The sequence below is a fragment of the Eurosta solidaginis genome, chromosome 3, assembly GCF_040869045.1.
Source record: "Eurosta solidaginis isolate ZX-2024a chromosome 3, ASM4086904v1, whole genome shotgun sequence".
Taxonomy (NCBI): domain Eukaryota; kingdom Metazoa; phylum Arthropoda; class Insecta; order Diptera; family Tephritidae; genus Eurosta; species Eurosta solidaginis.
The window spans coordinates 84871419-84889104 of NC_090321.1; the positions used below are offsets into that span (position 1 = coordinate 84871419).

Here is a 17686-nt window from a genome sequence, read left to right on the forward strand (position 1 = left end):
AGGCCTGCCAAAATACTGCTCTCAGAATCGCCACGGCTGTCTTCTTATGTCCCCAGAACACCATCTGCATAATGAGGCGAGAATACTCCCCATCAGGGAGAGAAATGAGATGCTGACCAAACAGTTCCTGTTGAATACCCAGAAACCTGGGCATCCCAACAGACATCTGATTGATGAAGAAGCACCGCCTAGGGGCTTAAGGAGTCATCTCCGTAAGCATTTTGAGGAAATACGGCACCTGAGAACCCAGCCGTATGAAGTGAAAAAACACAAGCAGGTCCTTGGTGAACTCCATAAACAGGCGTCGGACCTTTATGCCGGGAATTGCCCGGTGAATCCAGTGCTTAACGAAAATTATTCAAAAATTGCGGAAGAGAAACGCATACTCCCCAGGAAAACGCGTGTCACTCTTGCTCAACTTCGTTCTGGATACTGTAACAGGTTAAAATCTTACCGATCCAGAATCAACACCGACATACAAATTGTATGCCCCGCTTGCAACGTGTCCCCACATGACACCAACCATCTCTTCAATTGTAATGTGGAACCAACGCCTCTAACACCCCTTTCCTTATGGTCCACCCCTGTTGAAAGGCAAGTTTCCTTGGACTCCCGTTAGAGGATATTGATGACAATTTGTGATAGGTCGCGGCTATTAGGTGGGGCGAGCATTGCTACAACAACAACAACCACATGCGACCTTCTAGGCCATACCGCCCTCCCACCACCTAGATCCATGAGGAGTTCGGGGTGGCCAGAGCTTCAGCTGTTAATGAAACAGGATTTGCAACGGATAGGTGAGCTTGACAATTGGGTCGGAGAAGCTATATATTGCGCTGGCAACTCTTCAAAGGGTTGCGCCACACAACCCTTTGAATATATTTGATATTTTAGACGCCCCAAATATTCTAAGAACTCGCGTAGCACATGAGTGGCCGGTCAATTGCTTTGTACCTGGTTAGCAACGTTTCCGCTGCCGGAGACTTCAGAATTTTATAGCGAGCTCCAATCACACTAGTTCCCGTTGGGAGCAACGGTATTAAATAAAATAATTATCTAAGAAAAAAATTTATCTAAAAAATTAATTGTATAATCGCGATTGGAAAAATGCAATTTTGTTTGTTGCGGCAGACTGAGGCACAAGTACTCAAATTTAGTTAATTACGGTTGTACTTACACTGTATGCTGGCATTGTTTTCAGAATTTGTTCAGCTAACTTGAAATAGGATGTTTCTGCTTGTGGATGTAGGTGAAGTAAGGCTCGTGCTATATCTACTTGTCCTTGCATTATAAGACCTTTAAGGGCCGGCCAATAATCATCGCTATCACTTGCCTCCCGACCCAAAAGTAAAAGGTCTGTAGCCATACGCTCGGCTGACGGGAAATGGAAACGTATCCAATCAAGCAGCTGCGACACTACCGCATTCGATGGAGTTGGATCCAAAAATAATATTTCACTTAAATGCCACACACACTCAATAGAATAGAATATGGTAATATATTGTTGATATTTAGCTGGGGCATTGGTATCTTCACTTTCGTCCGCATTTGTTCCAGCATCTTGCAGTTTTTCCAAACAGGCGCGTATTATGCTGCGATAAGTTCGTGATACTTTTGTATATTCTGCTTTAGAGCCGCGCTTTTTAAGCTGTTGGAGTGCCACAAACGTCGAATTTGCTTCAGCTATTAGACTACGCAATATAGGATCATCAAATATAAACTCAGGTTGCAGCATATGTATAGTTACAGCATCTTTGCCAGCATACTCCGTTGGAGAATCGCGGGTGTTACTGGTAATGGGTCGGTATGCATTTAATGCTATTTTGCTACCGGCAACAAACTGACCGGTCACTGTATTGCAATATCGGGAACACAAAGGGTCGACTATGGCCTGTGTACGAACCAATTCAATATTCAGTTTAATCGGGGATATCTCAAAAGTAATACCTACAAAATAAGAGGGCTGATCTTCCTGCATTATAAAGATAATTTTGTTTATATATCTGGAAAAATTTTGTTAACGGATGTCGCTAACTACTTTGACAGCTGTATGAAGAGAAGAGACGCGAAAATCGATACTTATGCTTGATCATTGTTTACTATATAGTTTGGCAGCTTAAGTAGAGGTTATGTTGCGAATGGAGTGGAAGGCAGTGGACTAGGCAGTCGAATGTCATATAATGAAGGAATGGTGTTCGGAGATTTTTCAAAGTTAAAAAAAAAATGATAAAAGCTTTAATATAAATAAAAATATTGTTTTAATAACAACAAAAATGCCATATATATTCTGTATACATAAATTTGTAAGTATTATCTCACTTGAAAATTTGAATTAAATAATCTAAAGTTTTGTTTTGAAACTGAGTCGAGAACTGTGCGTGTGAATGTGCGAATTTTCACCGATCAGCTGTTAGTTGCGCTACTTGGTAAAATTTACAATGACACTGATACTTCACAACCAATAGCTTTCTTAAATGAAAGTGATTGTCGCGCCTCTACTGTTGCTGCCTTTTATACTCTGGGATTTCCTCGTTGCATCTTCTAGGCGCTTCCAGAATTTACTTAGTTACTGCTGTAAAATTGTAACTAAAGATGCACGTGTATAGCTTCTCATATACGCGTGTATTTGTGAGCGACACTTCCACAATTATAACTGCATACTTTTGGGAGCATCTCAGATAAGATGTCTGCATGTGTTTGTGCGTCTCTTCTCCGCTGCGTGTACGTACATATGTGGAGACATAATGATTGATCTATTGATGTGCATACAAGTCACAGCTTAGCATCGGCTTAGAGATGATAGTATCCCTTAGTGCTGCTAATATTCGTTACACTGCCCTCCACCTAAGTCTGATCGTCCCGATTAGACAAATTCCCCGATCTAAACGCTGCTAACATCTCCAAATGTACCACTCTTCTTCTATTCCGTGGTTTCCCAATGGTTTGTATGCGGTAGATGGTATCACTGATCTTCTTCACAACTTTGTATGGGCCTTCCCAACTGCACCGAAATTTGGATGGAACACCTTTCCTCCGGTGAGGGTTGTATAACAGTACGAAATCTCCCGCCAACGAACCTTTCGAATTATTGTTCTCATCGTACCTGCGTTTCATCGTACTACTTATTACCCTGGGTCGTTCCCTCGCACTCTGTTGTTTGGCCAATGAAGAACTACTTTGCAGGGCTTTATTGACGGATTGACTTTGCATCATCAGTATCGTCTTGACGTTTTACAACAGTAATGCACGCGCGTCCCAAGGCAGTCGGTTCTATGTACCGGAGCGACTCGGGATTTTTCCCGACCAAGGACTGTCATTTCAGTGTGACCCCATTTAATTTGTTTCGTCCCTCCCACAAATTGTCATCCTCCAAGCAGCTCCTTGCAGCAGGACTGCTACATATTCTCTTACTCCGGGAAGGTATCGAACCCAATCCGGGTCCGTCTCCTGACCCCGGTCCTGAGAAATGGTTTTGCTGCATTTGCCAGAAAAGAATCTTTTTAGGACGGTCATACTCTGTTCAGTGTGTCTCGTGCAAGGGATGGTTGCATCGGACAGGTTGATCTGGGCTTGATCCCAAAAGCCGACGTCCACGTAACTTTTATAAATTTTTGTGGCTCCTTGCTACTCACGCCCAAGGGCGTCCCGTAGTCTACGCCTAAGCGCCCCCACTACCTTCCAGCAGCCTCGCTGCTCAGCAAGCCACAACAAGTACCCGCTGCTGCTCGCGCCCTACGGCGCCGATAACTCAAACAGCTGATACCACTCATAACTACTACCTTCGTAGTAGAGCTGGTAGCACTGCTGAGCATCAGCCCCTGCCCCCGTCTTCTTCTCCCCCCCCCCCCCCCCCCCCTCTTCTCTGGCAGCAATCGTGCAGGTCAGGGAAACAGACTCTTAGTCCCTACCTCCGTTTGCACCGTCTGCCAGCACAGAATATATAGGTTTGCGACATCCGCTCAATGCAGCTCCTGCCTTGGGTGGTGCCACTTTCCTAGATGTTCTGGTCTCCGCGACGGCAACCCCTCGACTGGTTTCATCGCGCCATGTTGCCAGGTCGCAAACCCAAATCATCCGGGTACCCCAATGCTTGCCCAAGGGCGCCCAGTCCCAAGGCCACAACAGCAATTGCGTCCTGGCCTTCCACAACCTAGGCGTAGTCACCCTTCACTTATCCCTAGAGTGGCGGCGTCACCCCTCATGCACTTCAGAATTCTGCAGTTAAACTGTAATGGACTAACTGGGAAGATTACGGAGATAGTCGATTTCATGAAGCGGCACAACATCCGCATTGCTGCGCTTCAAGAGACTAAACTCACAGCAAGATCTGCATTGCAGACCTGCTCTGGGTATAATGTCCACAGGAAAGACCGCGAGAGCGGAAATGGAGGCGGCCTCGCGTTTATTATACACCACTCTGTGCAATATTATATATTTGATCCTGGCATCGACCGCAGGGACAATGTCTTAGAACGTCAAGGCCTATCTGTCCGGTCAGGCGATGCAAATCTAGAAATCATCAACATCTACATCCCTCCTGTCACCTGTTGCCCCAGTGGATACCGCCCTAATATCGAGGCCTTACTCACTGGCAACAATCGCATTATCTTAGGCGATTTCAATGCCCATCACGACCTATGGCATTCAAACTTGCGGGCGGACAGTAGGGGTGAGATGTTGGCGGATCAAATAGAAGAAACGACGTTCTGCACAATAAACGGAGACGCCCCCACACGTATGGTAGGAAGCTGTCATAGCTCGCCAGATATCTCAATCGTGAGCGCAGAACTCGTAAACTGCGTCAACTGGCAGCCGATGGTAACATTGGCATCCGACCACCTGCCCATACTTATTTCGTTCGAGCGTACCGCCGACTTCATCGTCACCGAAACACGCACTTTCATAAACTTCAAAAAAGGAAAGTGGGAAGAATATAAATCTGCAACAGACAGCAGCTTTGCTGCCCTCCCTATCCCGACTGATGCCCGCCAAGGGGAGCGTGCCTTCCGTAAGGTCATTGAATCCGCCTCGGCACATTTCATTCCCGCCGGGAGAATTCCCGAAATCCGGCCCACTTCCCGGCGGAGGCCGCGAGCTTAGCGAGGGAACGCGACCTTATAAGACAGCTTGATCCAGGCGACCCCCAAATAAGGGATATAAACCAACGCATCAGATTGCTTGTGGACGAACACAAGCGGGCGAAATGGGAAGAGCACCTAAGAGGTTGTAACCTCTCTACCGGTGTAGGTAAACTTTGGTCCACCGTAAAGTCCCTATCGAATCCGACTAAGCATAAAGACAAAGTTTCCATCGCCTTTGGCGATAAGGTGCTGTCGGATGCGAAAAAATGCGCGAGCGCTTTCTGCCGACAATATATAATGCATCCTACGGTCGACAAAGATAGACGGAGAGCCAATAGACACGCACATAAACACAAATTCAGCGCGTCACCAATCACCATCACAGCTAGAGAGGTTGAGGACGCCATTGGTCGCGCTAAACCATCCAAAGCAGTGGGCCCAGACGGCATAGCCATGCCGATGCTTAAAAACCTAGGGAAAGAGGGTTTCAAATATTTAGCGCATGTCTTCAACCTGTCTCTCCACCTTTGTCATACCCGAGAAATGGAAAATGGCCAAGGTGGTCCCGCTACTAAAGCCTGGGAAACCAGCTAACGTAGGTTAGTCATATCGTCCGATATCTCCCCTATCGCCAGTGGCAAAGACGCTTGAAGCCATTTTGCTCCCTTATTTCCAAGCACATTTGCAGCTAGCCCCCCATCAGCATGGCTGGAAGAAACTACAGGCCTGCCAAAATACTGCTCTCAGAATCGCCACGGGCTGTCTTCTTATGTCCCCAGAACACCATCTGCATAATGAGGCGAGAATACTCCCCATCAGGGAGAGAAATGAGATGCTGACCAAACAGTTTCTGTTGAATACCCAGAAACCTGGGCATCCCAACAGACATCTGATTGACGAACCAGCACCGCCTAGGGGCCTAAGGAGTCATCTCCGTAAGCATTTTGAGGAAATACGGCACCTGAGAACCCAGCCGTATGAAGCGAAAAAACACAGCAGGTCCTTGGTGAACTCCATAGACAGGCGTCGGACCTTTATGTCGGGAATTGCCCGGTGAATCCAGTACTTGAAGAAAAATATCCAGAACTCGCGGAAGAGGAACGCATACTCCCCAGGGAAACGCGTGTCACTCTTGCTCAACTTCGTTCTGGATACTGTAACAGGTTAAACTCTTACCTATCCAGAATCAACCCCGACATACAAAATGTATGCCCCGCTTGCAATGTGTCCCCACATGACACCAACCATCTCTTTAATTGTAATGTGGAACCAACGCCTCTAACACCCCTTTCCTTATGGTCCACCCCTGTTGAAACGGCAAGTTTCCTTGGACTCCCGTTAGAGGATATTGATGACAATCTGTGATCGGTCACGGCTATTAGGTGGGGCGAGCATTGCTACAACAACAACAACAGTAGTGCACGCTGGTTTAAAACCACCATTGCATTCTTTCTGGAAAATTCCTTCAGTCGTTTTAGTGCGTCCATTAGGTTTTGTCAATGCCAGTGTTTTTCTCGCAGGTATCTTTGGTTTTGATTTGTTTGACCCATTCTTTCCATAAACCCTTGCTGCCTTTGACTTTTGTGGTTTTTGTCGACTCTTCTCCACCAGTACTCGATTATTGCTGAACCCCTTTTCAATACTGAAGTTAAGTGGCACATCCTGGTTCTCATAACGCATAACCCTTCTTTGCATATCGATCTTGATGCCATGGTCAACCAAGAAGTCCACTCCCAATATGAATTCATTAACAATCTCCGCCACAATGAATTTGTGTAGAACCATGACCTTCCCAATTAAGACCTCACATATCACTTCTCCCTGGACTTGGTTGTACTCGCCAGTGACCGTACGCATCCTTGCTCCAGGTAATGGCTTTACTATCCTGTATACCAAATCAGATCGAATCAAGAAATGAGATGCGCCCGTATCTACAGTCCGTACACGTTCTTTGCCATCCACATTCCCTCTGACGGTAAGACTGCTTGATTTCCTCAATTTGCGACACAGATATCGATCTCGATCTTTACATCTGACTCGCGCTTGCTTATCTCCTCCAGCTTTGCGTTTACGGCCACCCAAGTTGGAACTACCAGGACCAATATCGCAATGACGTGCGATCTGACCTCGGTTACCGCACTTGAAACATTTGATTGCACCATTATTCTTCTGTTGCGTTCGTTTTAAAGCTTCTAAATTTGCGTCTAACCCCTCCGTCCTTTCCACTTCCACACGGCACGCTTTGAAAACTGGCTTACACAGAAGCGACGCTGTTTCCTGAATCAGAGCATGTGATACCTTTTCTGCGAATGTTGGCTTTGGGTTTGCGTATGTAACTCGATTTGTTTCGACGCCCCGTATGCCATTTATAAAGCTCTGAATCTTTACCCTTTCAGTGTATTCCACGGGTGTGTCCGCATTCGCTAAATGTGCCAGCCTTTCAACATCCAACGCAAACTCTTGCAATGTTTCACCAGGCCTCTGGAAGCGGTTCAGTAACTCCATTTGGTATATCTGTCTCCTATGCCCGGTTCCGTATCGTCTCTCAATGCTTCATAACAGTTCCGTTCGCCCTCTGGAATGGTTTGTAAGATCTCACCTGAAGGCCGTTTCAATACCATGAACAGCGCAGCAACATTATTTTCAGCATTCCAGTTGTTCACTGTTGCGGTCTTCTCAAACTGTAGCTTAAAGACCTGTAAAGGAACAGAGCCGTCAAAAGACGCGAGTTTTTACCTTCGTATTGCTTGCTGAAAAAGCTGGTCGATTTAATTGCAACTCCTGTATACGACCTCTCAAAGCATCCACCACGGCTTCGATTTTTTCCTCAAACTGCGTTATTTTCTCGTCCATACGCGTTTCGAGTTGTACTGTTATGCGTGCCTCTTGCTCTTTCATCCTTGATGTAAGCTGTGTCGACATTTCTGAAATACGCGTTTCTCGCGCTTCAATCTTTGATGTTATGCGTGTCTCCTGCGATTTCAGTTGAGATGCCATATATGTCTTTTGTTCTTCCATCTTGGATATTATACGGTTCTCCTGGGATTCTAGCAGAGATGCCATATATATCTTCTGTTCTTCCAGTTGAGATGACATTTGCGACGACATTGATCTTACTGTCGATATTTGTGCAGATATTGCAGCCAATATCATGTTCAAGTCTGTGCTCGTAACTGTCTCCGATGCTTAATTTTTCTCTTCAATTTTTTTTATTGTCTCGTCGCCATCAAGATGAAAGACATACTCTTCCACGTTAATTCCTTCTGCTTCCATTGCCTCTCGTAGTCTTGCCTGAAGTTCGAGTTTATTGCCGGTTGTATTCAATCCACGGCTCTCCAACTCCTTCTTCAGTTGCTGGATCTTCAGTTCACTTCACTTTGCCATGTGCAAGTTGTATTCGCAATCTTCGGAATTTATTCAACAATTCCTCTTCTGACACCAATTGTAGCGAATTTACTACAAATCCTCTTCTTTGCAACCTTCTACTAACGTTCGTATCGCTAAACTGTTGAATAAATAACTCCAAAATTTAACAATGCAACATGGCCTTTATTAAAGTACTTCACAATAACACTGATAATTCACAACCAATAGCTTGCTTAGGTGAAACTGATTGTCACGCCTGTACTGTTACTGCCTTTTATACTCTGTGATTTCCTCGTTGCATCTTCTAGGCGCTTCCAGAATTTACTTAGTTACTGCTATAAAATTATAACTACAGATGCACTTGAATAGCTTCTCATATGCGCGTGTATTTGTGAGCGACACTTCCACATTTATAATTGCATACTTTTGGGAGCATCTCAGATAAGATATCTGCATTTGTTTGCGCGTCTCTTCTCCGCTGCGTGTACGTACATATGTGTAGACATAATGATTGATCTATTGATGTGCATACAAGTCACAGCTTAGCATCGGCTTAGAGATGATAGTATCCCGTAGTGCTGCTAATATTCGTTACAATATTCCTCATGTTCCAATCACCGCAAATCACACAGAAAGATTGCGCATTGCGCATGTAAACAATAGATCAGCTGTTTTGAGCGAGAAAAAAAAGAGCTAAAGGAAAAGAGTCAGTTCATGCGTCATAAAAAACAGCTGATCTAATGTTTACATGCGCAATGCGCAATCTTCTTGTGTGATTTGTGCGTTCCAATGAACAGTTCACATTAGTGACGTGAACCAGATACAGATAGAAATTTAACATGCAAATGCAACAACAACGTTGTGATCCTTATATTTATCTGGTTCAGCAGTTCTGTTCGTTTCGTTTCTGTAGTAGATTTTTTTACAGCTACCCTACAAGAATACTGACTATCATCTGACTGTCAGCAATGTCAACCTAGCGATCAGCGCTTCATACAAACTTTCTATCACAAACTTAAGGGGACTTGCGCAAATGTGATGTAAACAACTGTGTACGTGTGAGTTTTTGTCTCCTTCTTATACACCAACATCGCCTACTGATTAAGTATATAGCCGTACTGCTCACTCTCATTCCTTTTGCTGGATCAGTGCTGACACTCTAACTATCAAAAAGTGTCATAAATGATAGTTTACTGTAAATATCAGGTTTGACTGTTATACTATCAAAAATGACAATTGTTATATTCCGCCAAAAATGAAACAATACTTTTTGCTTTTTATTTATTTTATTTCATTACGTTTTTAATTTTGTACGTGATAAAAGCATACGCGTTTCTTATTTGTTTAAAATAAATAGTTTTATAAGAATTCGACTTCAGAATGTTCAATTTAAATTCAGAAAATAACAAAACAACAGAAAGCGCTTTCCTCATGCGGAAACACATTTAAAAATGAATCACCACTAACCACTATTATTTTTCGCGTATCAATTTTTTGAGTGCGCCCCATACATTCCGACAGCTTTTGGTATTTTTTAATATTATTTTCGATTTTTTTTTCTTTTAGCATGGAGCTTTGAAATGCTCTCTTTTTCATTTTTTAAACTTATTTTTTATATGGTTTTCGTCGGTTGAAAATGGCGGAATTTAAAAAATAACAAAACAACCGTGATAATCATTTGATTGTCATATGACAGTCAGTAGTGACAACATGATTAAATCGGATAAACTGTTCTCGCATACATAAAATTCCGTTGAGAATTATGTATCTGTCTCACATGCATAACGGTATCTGCTGTATGTTCTTTTGTTCTGTACCAGGTGTCCGAAGCTTTCCCAGTTTGAGTCCTTTTTCATGATTATAGCTGGTCCAGTTATATGCCAAAGCAAAGGAAAGTGACGCGAAAACGTAAACAATCCTTGCGGAAAGAATAAATAAACCTTTATAAAGTATTTTAGGCCAGTGCAATGAAATTAGCATCCTTAAAATTCAGAAAATGTCAACTATATTCGTGCAGGAATCCGTTTTAACAAAACTTGGTGGCCACGGCAGGGAATTGGCCAAAAGAACGACAAAAACACACTTACAATTATGCACTTCACTCAAAAAAATTTAACACTGTGGCAATATATTCTATTGCTTTTTTTGTACAAAATGGCGTGGATAATAAAATATAAACGTTTTTCAGTGTTTTTTACAAATTTTCTTCAATTTATTTTGTTCCAATGTTCACACATTCCGTACCAACAGCTGATTTCGAAAAATCATTTGCTCTTCCTCTTCTCGTTACGATTCCTTCGTAATGCAGAATACCAAACTTCGGGGTGATTATTCACTATTCTGCATTTCGATTACGTTCCCGTTCTACGCTCCGCTTTAATCGAAGTTTGGTATTCTGCATTACGACGGAATTGTAACGAGAAGAGGAAGAGCAACTGATTTTTCGAAATCAGCTGTTTGTACGGAATGTGTGAACATTGGAACAAAATAAATTAAAGAAAATTTGTAAAAAACACTGAAAAACGTTTATATTTTGTTATCCACGTCATTTTGTACAAAAAAAGCAATATAATCACCCCTATTCTGCATTTCGATTACGTTCCCGTTCACGCTCCGTTTTAATCGAAGTTGGGTATTCTGCATTACGACGGAATCGTAATGAGAAGAGGAAGAGCAAATGAATTTTCGAAATCAGCTGTTTGTACGGAATGTGTGAACATTGGAACAAAATAAATTAAAGAAAATTTGTAAAAAACACTGAAAAACGTTTATATTTTATTATCCACGCCATTTTGTACAAAAAAAAGCAATAGAATATATTGCCGCAGTGTTATATTTTTTTGAGGGAAGTGCTTTCATAATCGTATGTGTGTTTTTGTCGTTCTTTTGGCCAATTCCCTGCCATGGCCACCAAGTTTTGTTAAAACGGATTTCTGCACGAATATAGTTGACATTTTCTGAATTTTATGGATGCTAATTTCATTGCACTGGACTAAAATACTTCATGAAGATTTATTTATTCTTTCCGCAAGGATTGTTTACGTTTTCGCTTCACCTTCCTCTACTCCGGGAGCTTGCTTTGGCATATAACTGGACCCAACCAACAGACACAAATTATAGCTGTCTATTATACTGGAGCCAATAGCCGCGTCATTATTTGTGGAGTTGGAAAGCAACGTATACGAAAATGACCAGGCGAGAATGGAAAGGCAAATATTGCGAAGTTTGTGTAATCCATTTGAGATGAGTGACGAATTGTAAGAAATTGAACTTAAAAGTGGTAAAGTTTAATGACTTATTTTCTTATTTAGGTTCAAAAAAAAACTTTCGACTTAATAAGGATGCTTTCAAGTATGTGTTAGATACTTTTGCGGGGCAAATACGTCCAAGGACGACATCGACATGTTGGTTTTGACCTGGAAACATAAAAAACAATTATCATCAAGCCTTTAACGTTTCTTAACAAGTTTTACTTACATTTTTGTTAAAATTCTGTTATAAATTAATAAAAAAATAAAAATAAAATTTTTTCCGCCAACAAATTTGCAACTTAGAAAAACGGAATTACGATCGAAATGCAGAGTACACAAAATCGAATGATTCGAAGTTGGATCGAAAGAGATTGGAACACAGAATACCAAAATTGCCAAATCGAAAAAATTCCAATCCAAGTCGATATGCAGAATAGGGCTGAATATATTGCCGCAGTGTTATTTTTTTTTGAGTGAAGTGCTTTCATAATTGTAAGTGTGTTTTTGTCGTTCTTTTGGCCAATTCCCTGCCGTGGCCACCAAGGTTTGTTAAAAGGGATTCCTGCACGAATATAGTCGACATTTCATTGCACTGACCTAAAATACGTTATGAAGATTTATTTATTCTTTCCGCAAGGATTGTTTACGTTTTCGCTTCACCTTCCTCTACTCCATCATCTTGTTTTGTATATAACTGGACCCAACGAACAGACACAAATTATAGCTATTATACTGGAATCAATAGCCGCGGCATTATTTGTGGAGTTGGAAAGCAACGCATATGAAAATGGCCCGGCGAGAATGGAAAGGCAAATATTGCGAGATTTGTGTAATCCATTTGAGACGAGTGACGAATTGTAAGAAATTGAACTTAAAAGTGGTAAAGTTTAATGACTTATTTTCTTATTTAGGTTCAAAAAAACTTTCAACTTTCGAATAAGGATGCTTTCAAGTATGTGTTAGATGCTTTTGCGGGGCAAATACGTCCAAGGACTTCGGCATCGACATGTTGTTTTTGACCTGGAAACATATAAAAAATAATCATCACCAAGCCTTTTACGTTTCTTAACAAGTTTTACTTACATTTTTGTTAAAATTCTGTTATAAATTAATAAAAAAATAAAAAGAAAATATTTTTCCGCCAACTAATTTGCAACTTAGAAAAACGGAACTAGGATCGAAATACAGACTACACAAAAGCGAACGATTTGAAGTTGGATCGAAAAAATTCCAATCCAAGTCGAGATGCAGAATAGGGTTGAATAGCCGTGTTTTTTTTACACGTATATACGTTTACGTTTCCGCAAAAAAAAAAAACGTTTATCCTAACTTAGATAAAGCGGCAACTAGCTACAGAACATGTTGTACCGAAAAGCGCAGATCAGTTAGTCCATGGAGTTCACCGGTAGTACTTGTGAAAAAAGGTTTAGCTTGGACTACCGGAAGTTAAACGACATCACGAAGAAGGTGAGTAAAGCCATTACACGGAGCAATATCGCGTACGGCCACGGGCGAGTATACCTAAGTTCAGCGATTCGAACTATAACAGAATAATTAAGAATTTCCCAAAATGTTATTATATGTTCCATTCCTAGGAACTAGATTATTATCTGGCAAATTTTCGCGTTTTTCTTTTATTTCGTGCTTTCAATTAGAAATGGTATTTTTTCTATTAAAAAATCGACATCTCTTAAATTTATTCATGGGAAAACTAGTGTTTTAATTACCGATTAGGAGTTAAACCCCATCACAGGACGGTTTCGAGCTGTCAAAATATAAAAAGACGTTGCTAACCACGCACAAAGCAATTGGCCGGCCGCTCATGTGCCACGCGTCACCAGTTTGGTCGCCTGGTCTTAAAAACACATACTGGAAAAGGCTGCAGGACTGTCAAAATGCTGCAATCAGGACTGCACGGGATGTCTCCTTAGCTTAGCATCCAATGTTATGTAAAACAAAATAACGGTATTAACAAAATTGAACGATAAAATAAAATAAAGAAAATGCCTGCTCAATTTTACATTTAATTGTTTTCATATAAATTAATTTTTTTGCTTCGTTTTATTATTATAAGTAACTTTATTTTGTTTTGCTTTTATTTTTGTTATATGAGCCGTTTATTTTGAAAGTGGCATAAGTCATTTCCAACTCATGGTCTTAAATGCATTGTTATTTTTGAACGAATGCATATATAGATGGTTCTACAATTATAAAATAATAATAAGAATTGCATCTTTTGGATATTGGACTCTAAAAAACTGGAGGCGAGGAGAGATACAAACAAATTACCACTGAACCTAAACGACATGAAATGACTTATGCCACTTTCAAAATAAACGGCTCATATCATACATTTTTTTAATCCAATACGTTATGTGCCAAATCTTCATACAAAGTTTTGTTTTATGAGAGGGTAACTACGCTACGGGCGTAATTTCCCAATGAAAGGAAATAAAGCCCGTGGGCAGTATTTCCTTTTCAAAAAGGAAATAACGTCCGCCAAATTTAGGAAATAGAGCCCGCGGGCGTTATTTTCCCGGATGTTATTGCATTGCACCTGCTTACAAGTCTTCTTGAGTTGATGTAAATTTCTTTCTAAATTTTTTTTTCCAACACAGTATTTCATTTCTTGAAAACAAACGGCTTTCCCAAATTGTAAGCCAACGAATTTCGTATTCGCTTTCCTACCAAGCGTTCTGCGTACGGTACCAGCGGTGGGGTACGCTCATAGATACCACGCGCATACGGCGTCCATGCATTAAATGAGCATTCACTAGCATAAGGTAAAGGAAGACCTACCCATCCAGCTGAAGAAAGTACAATTTCAGAGCTTATCGCATCTTTATACTTCCCTACCAATTGTAGCATTTCATTATTGCTTTCCAGTCCTGGCCAACGGTCTAAACGTTTTTTATCGCCGAAAGGTAAGCCCAGCACATCTGTGCCAAGATATTCTTTATACATTTGTGAAGCATCCGCCGTCTGAGTGATGACCAATGGTAATTGCAAAGAGCTGAACACAACTACCTTCACCCAGTCAATCTCAACATATTTACAATTCAAGAAATCTAAACGAGCCAATCCAGCTATAAACAAACTCATACCCGGTTTGAGACGTACAGCTCGTGGTACAATCATATCATTCGGTGTCAATTTTTGTAACTCTCTTGCAGTTAATAATTCTGTAAATTGCTGAGGATGCATAACTCCAGGCGTATCGTAGCACCATTTAGATTGACGATATTTTTGAATAGTATCATTTAATGTGACTATTGGTTGTATTGCTGCGGGGCTCATACTAAATGCATCGTCTGTTTCTTCGCGATTTTTCACGAAAGTTCGACCGACCGTACCCAAAAGACGTCCGTCCTTAGTTTGACCAGTTTTTTGTGCCTTGTTGCGACGTAGCAAATTTTCTGCAACCTTCTGTGCACGTTCGGAACTCAAGCGACGAAATCGTTGATAAATTCGAATATCCGAAGGTCGATAAATAGGGAATCTGAGCATCTGTAAAGTAGTACCTGGCCAAGGGCAAGTTGTAGCTCTACGTACTAGGTCTGTTGCTTCCGGCTGACAATAATCGGAATTCAAAAGAATATTAAAAAGCGTACTTTTCCCAACATTAGTGCAACCGATTAAATAAACATCTCCTTTATACGCCCATATTTTGTGCAATTGTGTAATCAGTTCTTCTATTCCATATCCTGTTTTAGCGGAAATCAAACTAATGTGTTTAATATTGAGTGAATCGAAGCCACATTGCACCATTTGATCTTTTAAGCAATCTCTAACATGATTCAAGTAGTTATTATGGTCACGGGGCAGTAAATCGACTTTATTTCCAACAACAAATACTGGTCGTTTATATCCAAGCACTTTCCGTATATCTGGCCAAATAGAGCAGGGAAAGTCCAATAGGTCAACGATCACTATCGCTAAAGCATGTTCATCCTTTATACGTGATATCGTTTCAACATAAGCATCAGCTTTTATTTCAATATCCAAAGCAATATTGTAGTTTTTCAAGAAGTGGCAACGTTGACATATAATAGTCTCCAATTCTTTCTCCGTACGACCTTTGAATATCTGTGAGGGAATATAACCTACATAAGAAGAATAAAATTAGTTTAGTGGATTTAAGTATGGTCTTAAATGTGAGGCCAAGTAACAAAAAAAAAAAACTCAGTCGTGATATACCACCGAGGAGATTAGGCAGAACTTACAGTTTACACCGAGCTTCTTTTTATCTTTTCCCACAAACTGGAAGGTCTGGGTCTAAATATGTAAACATCGTCAAAAATATCACATATTTTCCATAATGAATTTCTAAGTATAACTAAACGGACCAGTGCACAGTGGTCGGGTCCATAGGCCAAAAATAAAAAAAAAATCAAAGTGAAAAGTTTGTCACCAAATGTGTCGTTAGTATCTCTTATTAGAAAACCCTTTTAAAGGTATATTTGTTTTTGTTGTATTCGCACTGTACTCTTTAAGAATAGCTTCAAAATTGAGGTTATGGTATTAGTTGGTTTTTGTAGTGTGAGCAAGTTAAAACTAAAGTGCAAGTTTAAGCTATTTAAAAATACATAAAATAGCATTGTATTGAAATAAATAGAAATGAATATTGAAGTCAAAGGTATTTACTTCATTTTGAAATAGTTTTAGTGTCTTTAGCTTGTTATGTTTTTTTTTTGTTATTTAAAACTTCACCAGTGCGTTTATTAGTGTTTATTTGCACAAATATTTCAATTTCAGCTAAAGTTTTAATTGGGTTCCTCACTGATCCTCACGTTTGTACTTATATCGTATATTAGTCAAAGTTTTAAGATTCTAAAGTGTTAATATCAGCTGCCACTTTCTGCCACTAACTATGTTTTGCGACAGTTTTCTGATAGCGTCACCCTGATAAATTTTTGTCGTATGTTATATGTGCTCACTTGTAACATACGACATTATTTTATGCAGTCGACGATATGCAAATGTAAACCTTTGTGTGTGTTTGTTGTTATACTCAGTTGAGCATAGCTCACAGAGTATATTAACTTTGATTGGATAACGGTTGGTTGTACAGGTATAAAGGAATCGAGATAGATATAGACTTCCAAATATCAAAATCATCAGGATCGAAAAAAAATTTAATTGAGCCATGTCCGTCCGTCCGTTAACACGATAACTTGAGTAAATTTTGAGATATCTTGTTGAAATTTGGTATGTAGGTTCCTGAGCACTCATCTCAGATTGCTATTTAAAATGAACAATATCGGGCTACAACCACGCCCACTTTTTCGATATCGAAAATTTCGAAAAACCGAAAAAGTGCGATAATTCATTACCAAAGACGGATAAAGCGATGAAACTTGGCAGGTGCGTTGAACTTATGACGCAGAATAGAAAATTAGTAAAATTTTGGACAATGGGCGTGGCACCGCCCACTTTTAAAAGAAAGTAATTTAAAATTTTTGCAAGCTGTAATTTGGCAATCGTTGAAGATATCATGATGAAATTTGGCAGGAACGTTACTCCTATTACTATATGTATGCTTAATAAAAATTAGCAAAATCGGAGAACGACCACGCCCACTTTTAAAAAAAAATTTTTTTAAAGTCAAATTTTAACAAAAAATTTAATATCCTTACAGTATATAAGTAAATTATGTGAACATTCCACTCCAGTAATGATATGGTGCAACAAAATGCAAAAATAAAAGAAAATTTCAAAATGGGCGTGGCTCCGCCCTTTTTCATTTAATTTGTCTAGGATACTTTTAATGCCATAAGTCGAACAAAAATTTACCAATCCTTGTGAAATTTTGTAGGGACTTAGATTCTGGGACTGTAACTTATTTCTGTGAAAAAGGGCGAAATCGGTTGAAGTCACGCCCAGTTTTTATACACAGTCGAGCGTCTGTCCTTCCGCTCGGCAGTTAGCACGATAACTTGAGCAAAAATTGATATATCTTTACTAAACTCAGTTCACGTACTTATCTGA

General features: G+C 40.4%; 2 protein-coding genes across 2 annotated transcripts in view; both read right to left on the reverse strand.

The window, feature by feature from the left end:
- Positions 1 to 2089, reverse strand: part of Nup75 (nuclear pore complex protein Nup75) — a 52364-nt gene extending 50275 nt beyond the window's left edge. Inside the window, exons 1-2 of the mRNA XM_067772608.1 lie at positions 1952 to 2089; positions 1178 to 1891 (exon numbers count right to left, since the gene is read on the reverse strand). Coding sequence (XP_067628709.1) covers positions 1178 to 1891; positions 1952 to 1978 — 741 coding nt within the window. The 5' untranslated portion in view covers positions 1979 to 2089. The remainder of the gene's footprint in view (positions 1 to 1177; positions 1892 to 1951) is intronic.
- Positions 2090 to 14286: 12197 nt separating this feature from the next.
- Positions 14287 to 17686, reverse strand: part of LOC137244083 (nitric oxide-associated protein 1) — a 111329-nt gene continuing 107929 nt past the window's right edge. The window contains exon 2 of the mRNA XM_067772611.1: positions 14287 to 15801. Within this exon, the coding sequence (XP_067628712.1) occupies positions 14321 to 15801 (1481 nt within the window). The 3' untranslated portion in view covers positions 14287 to 14320. The remainder of the gene's footprint in view (positions 15802 to 17686) is intronic.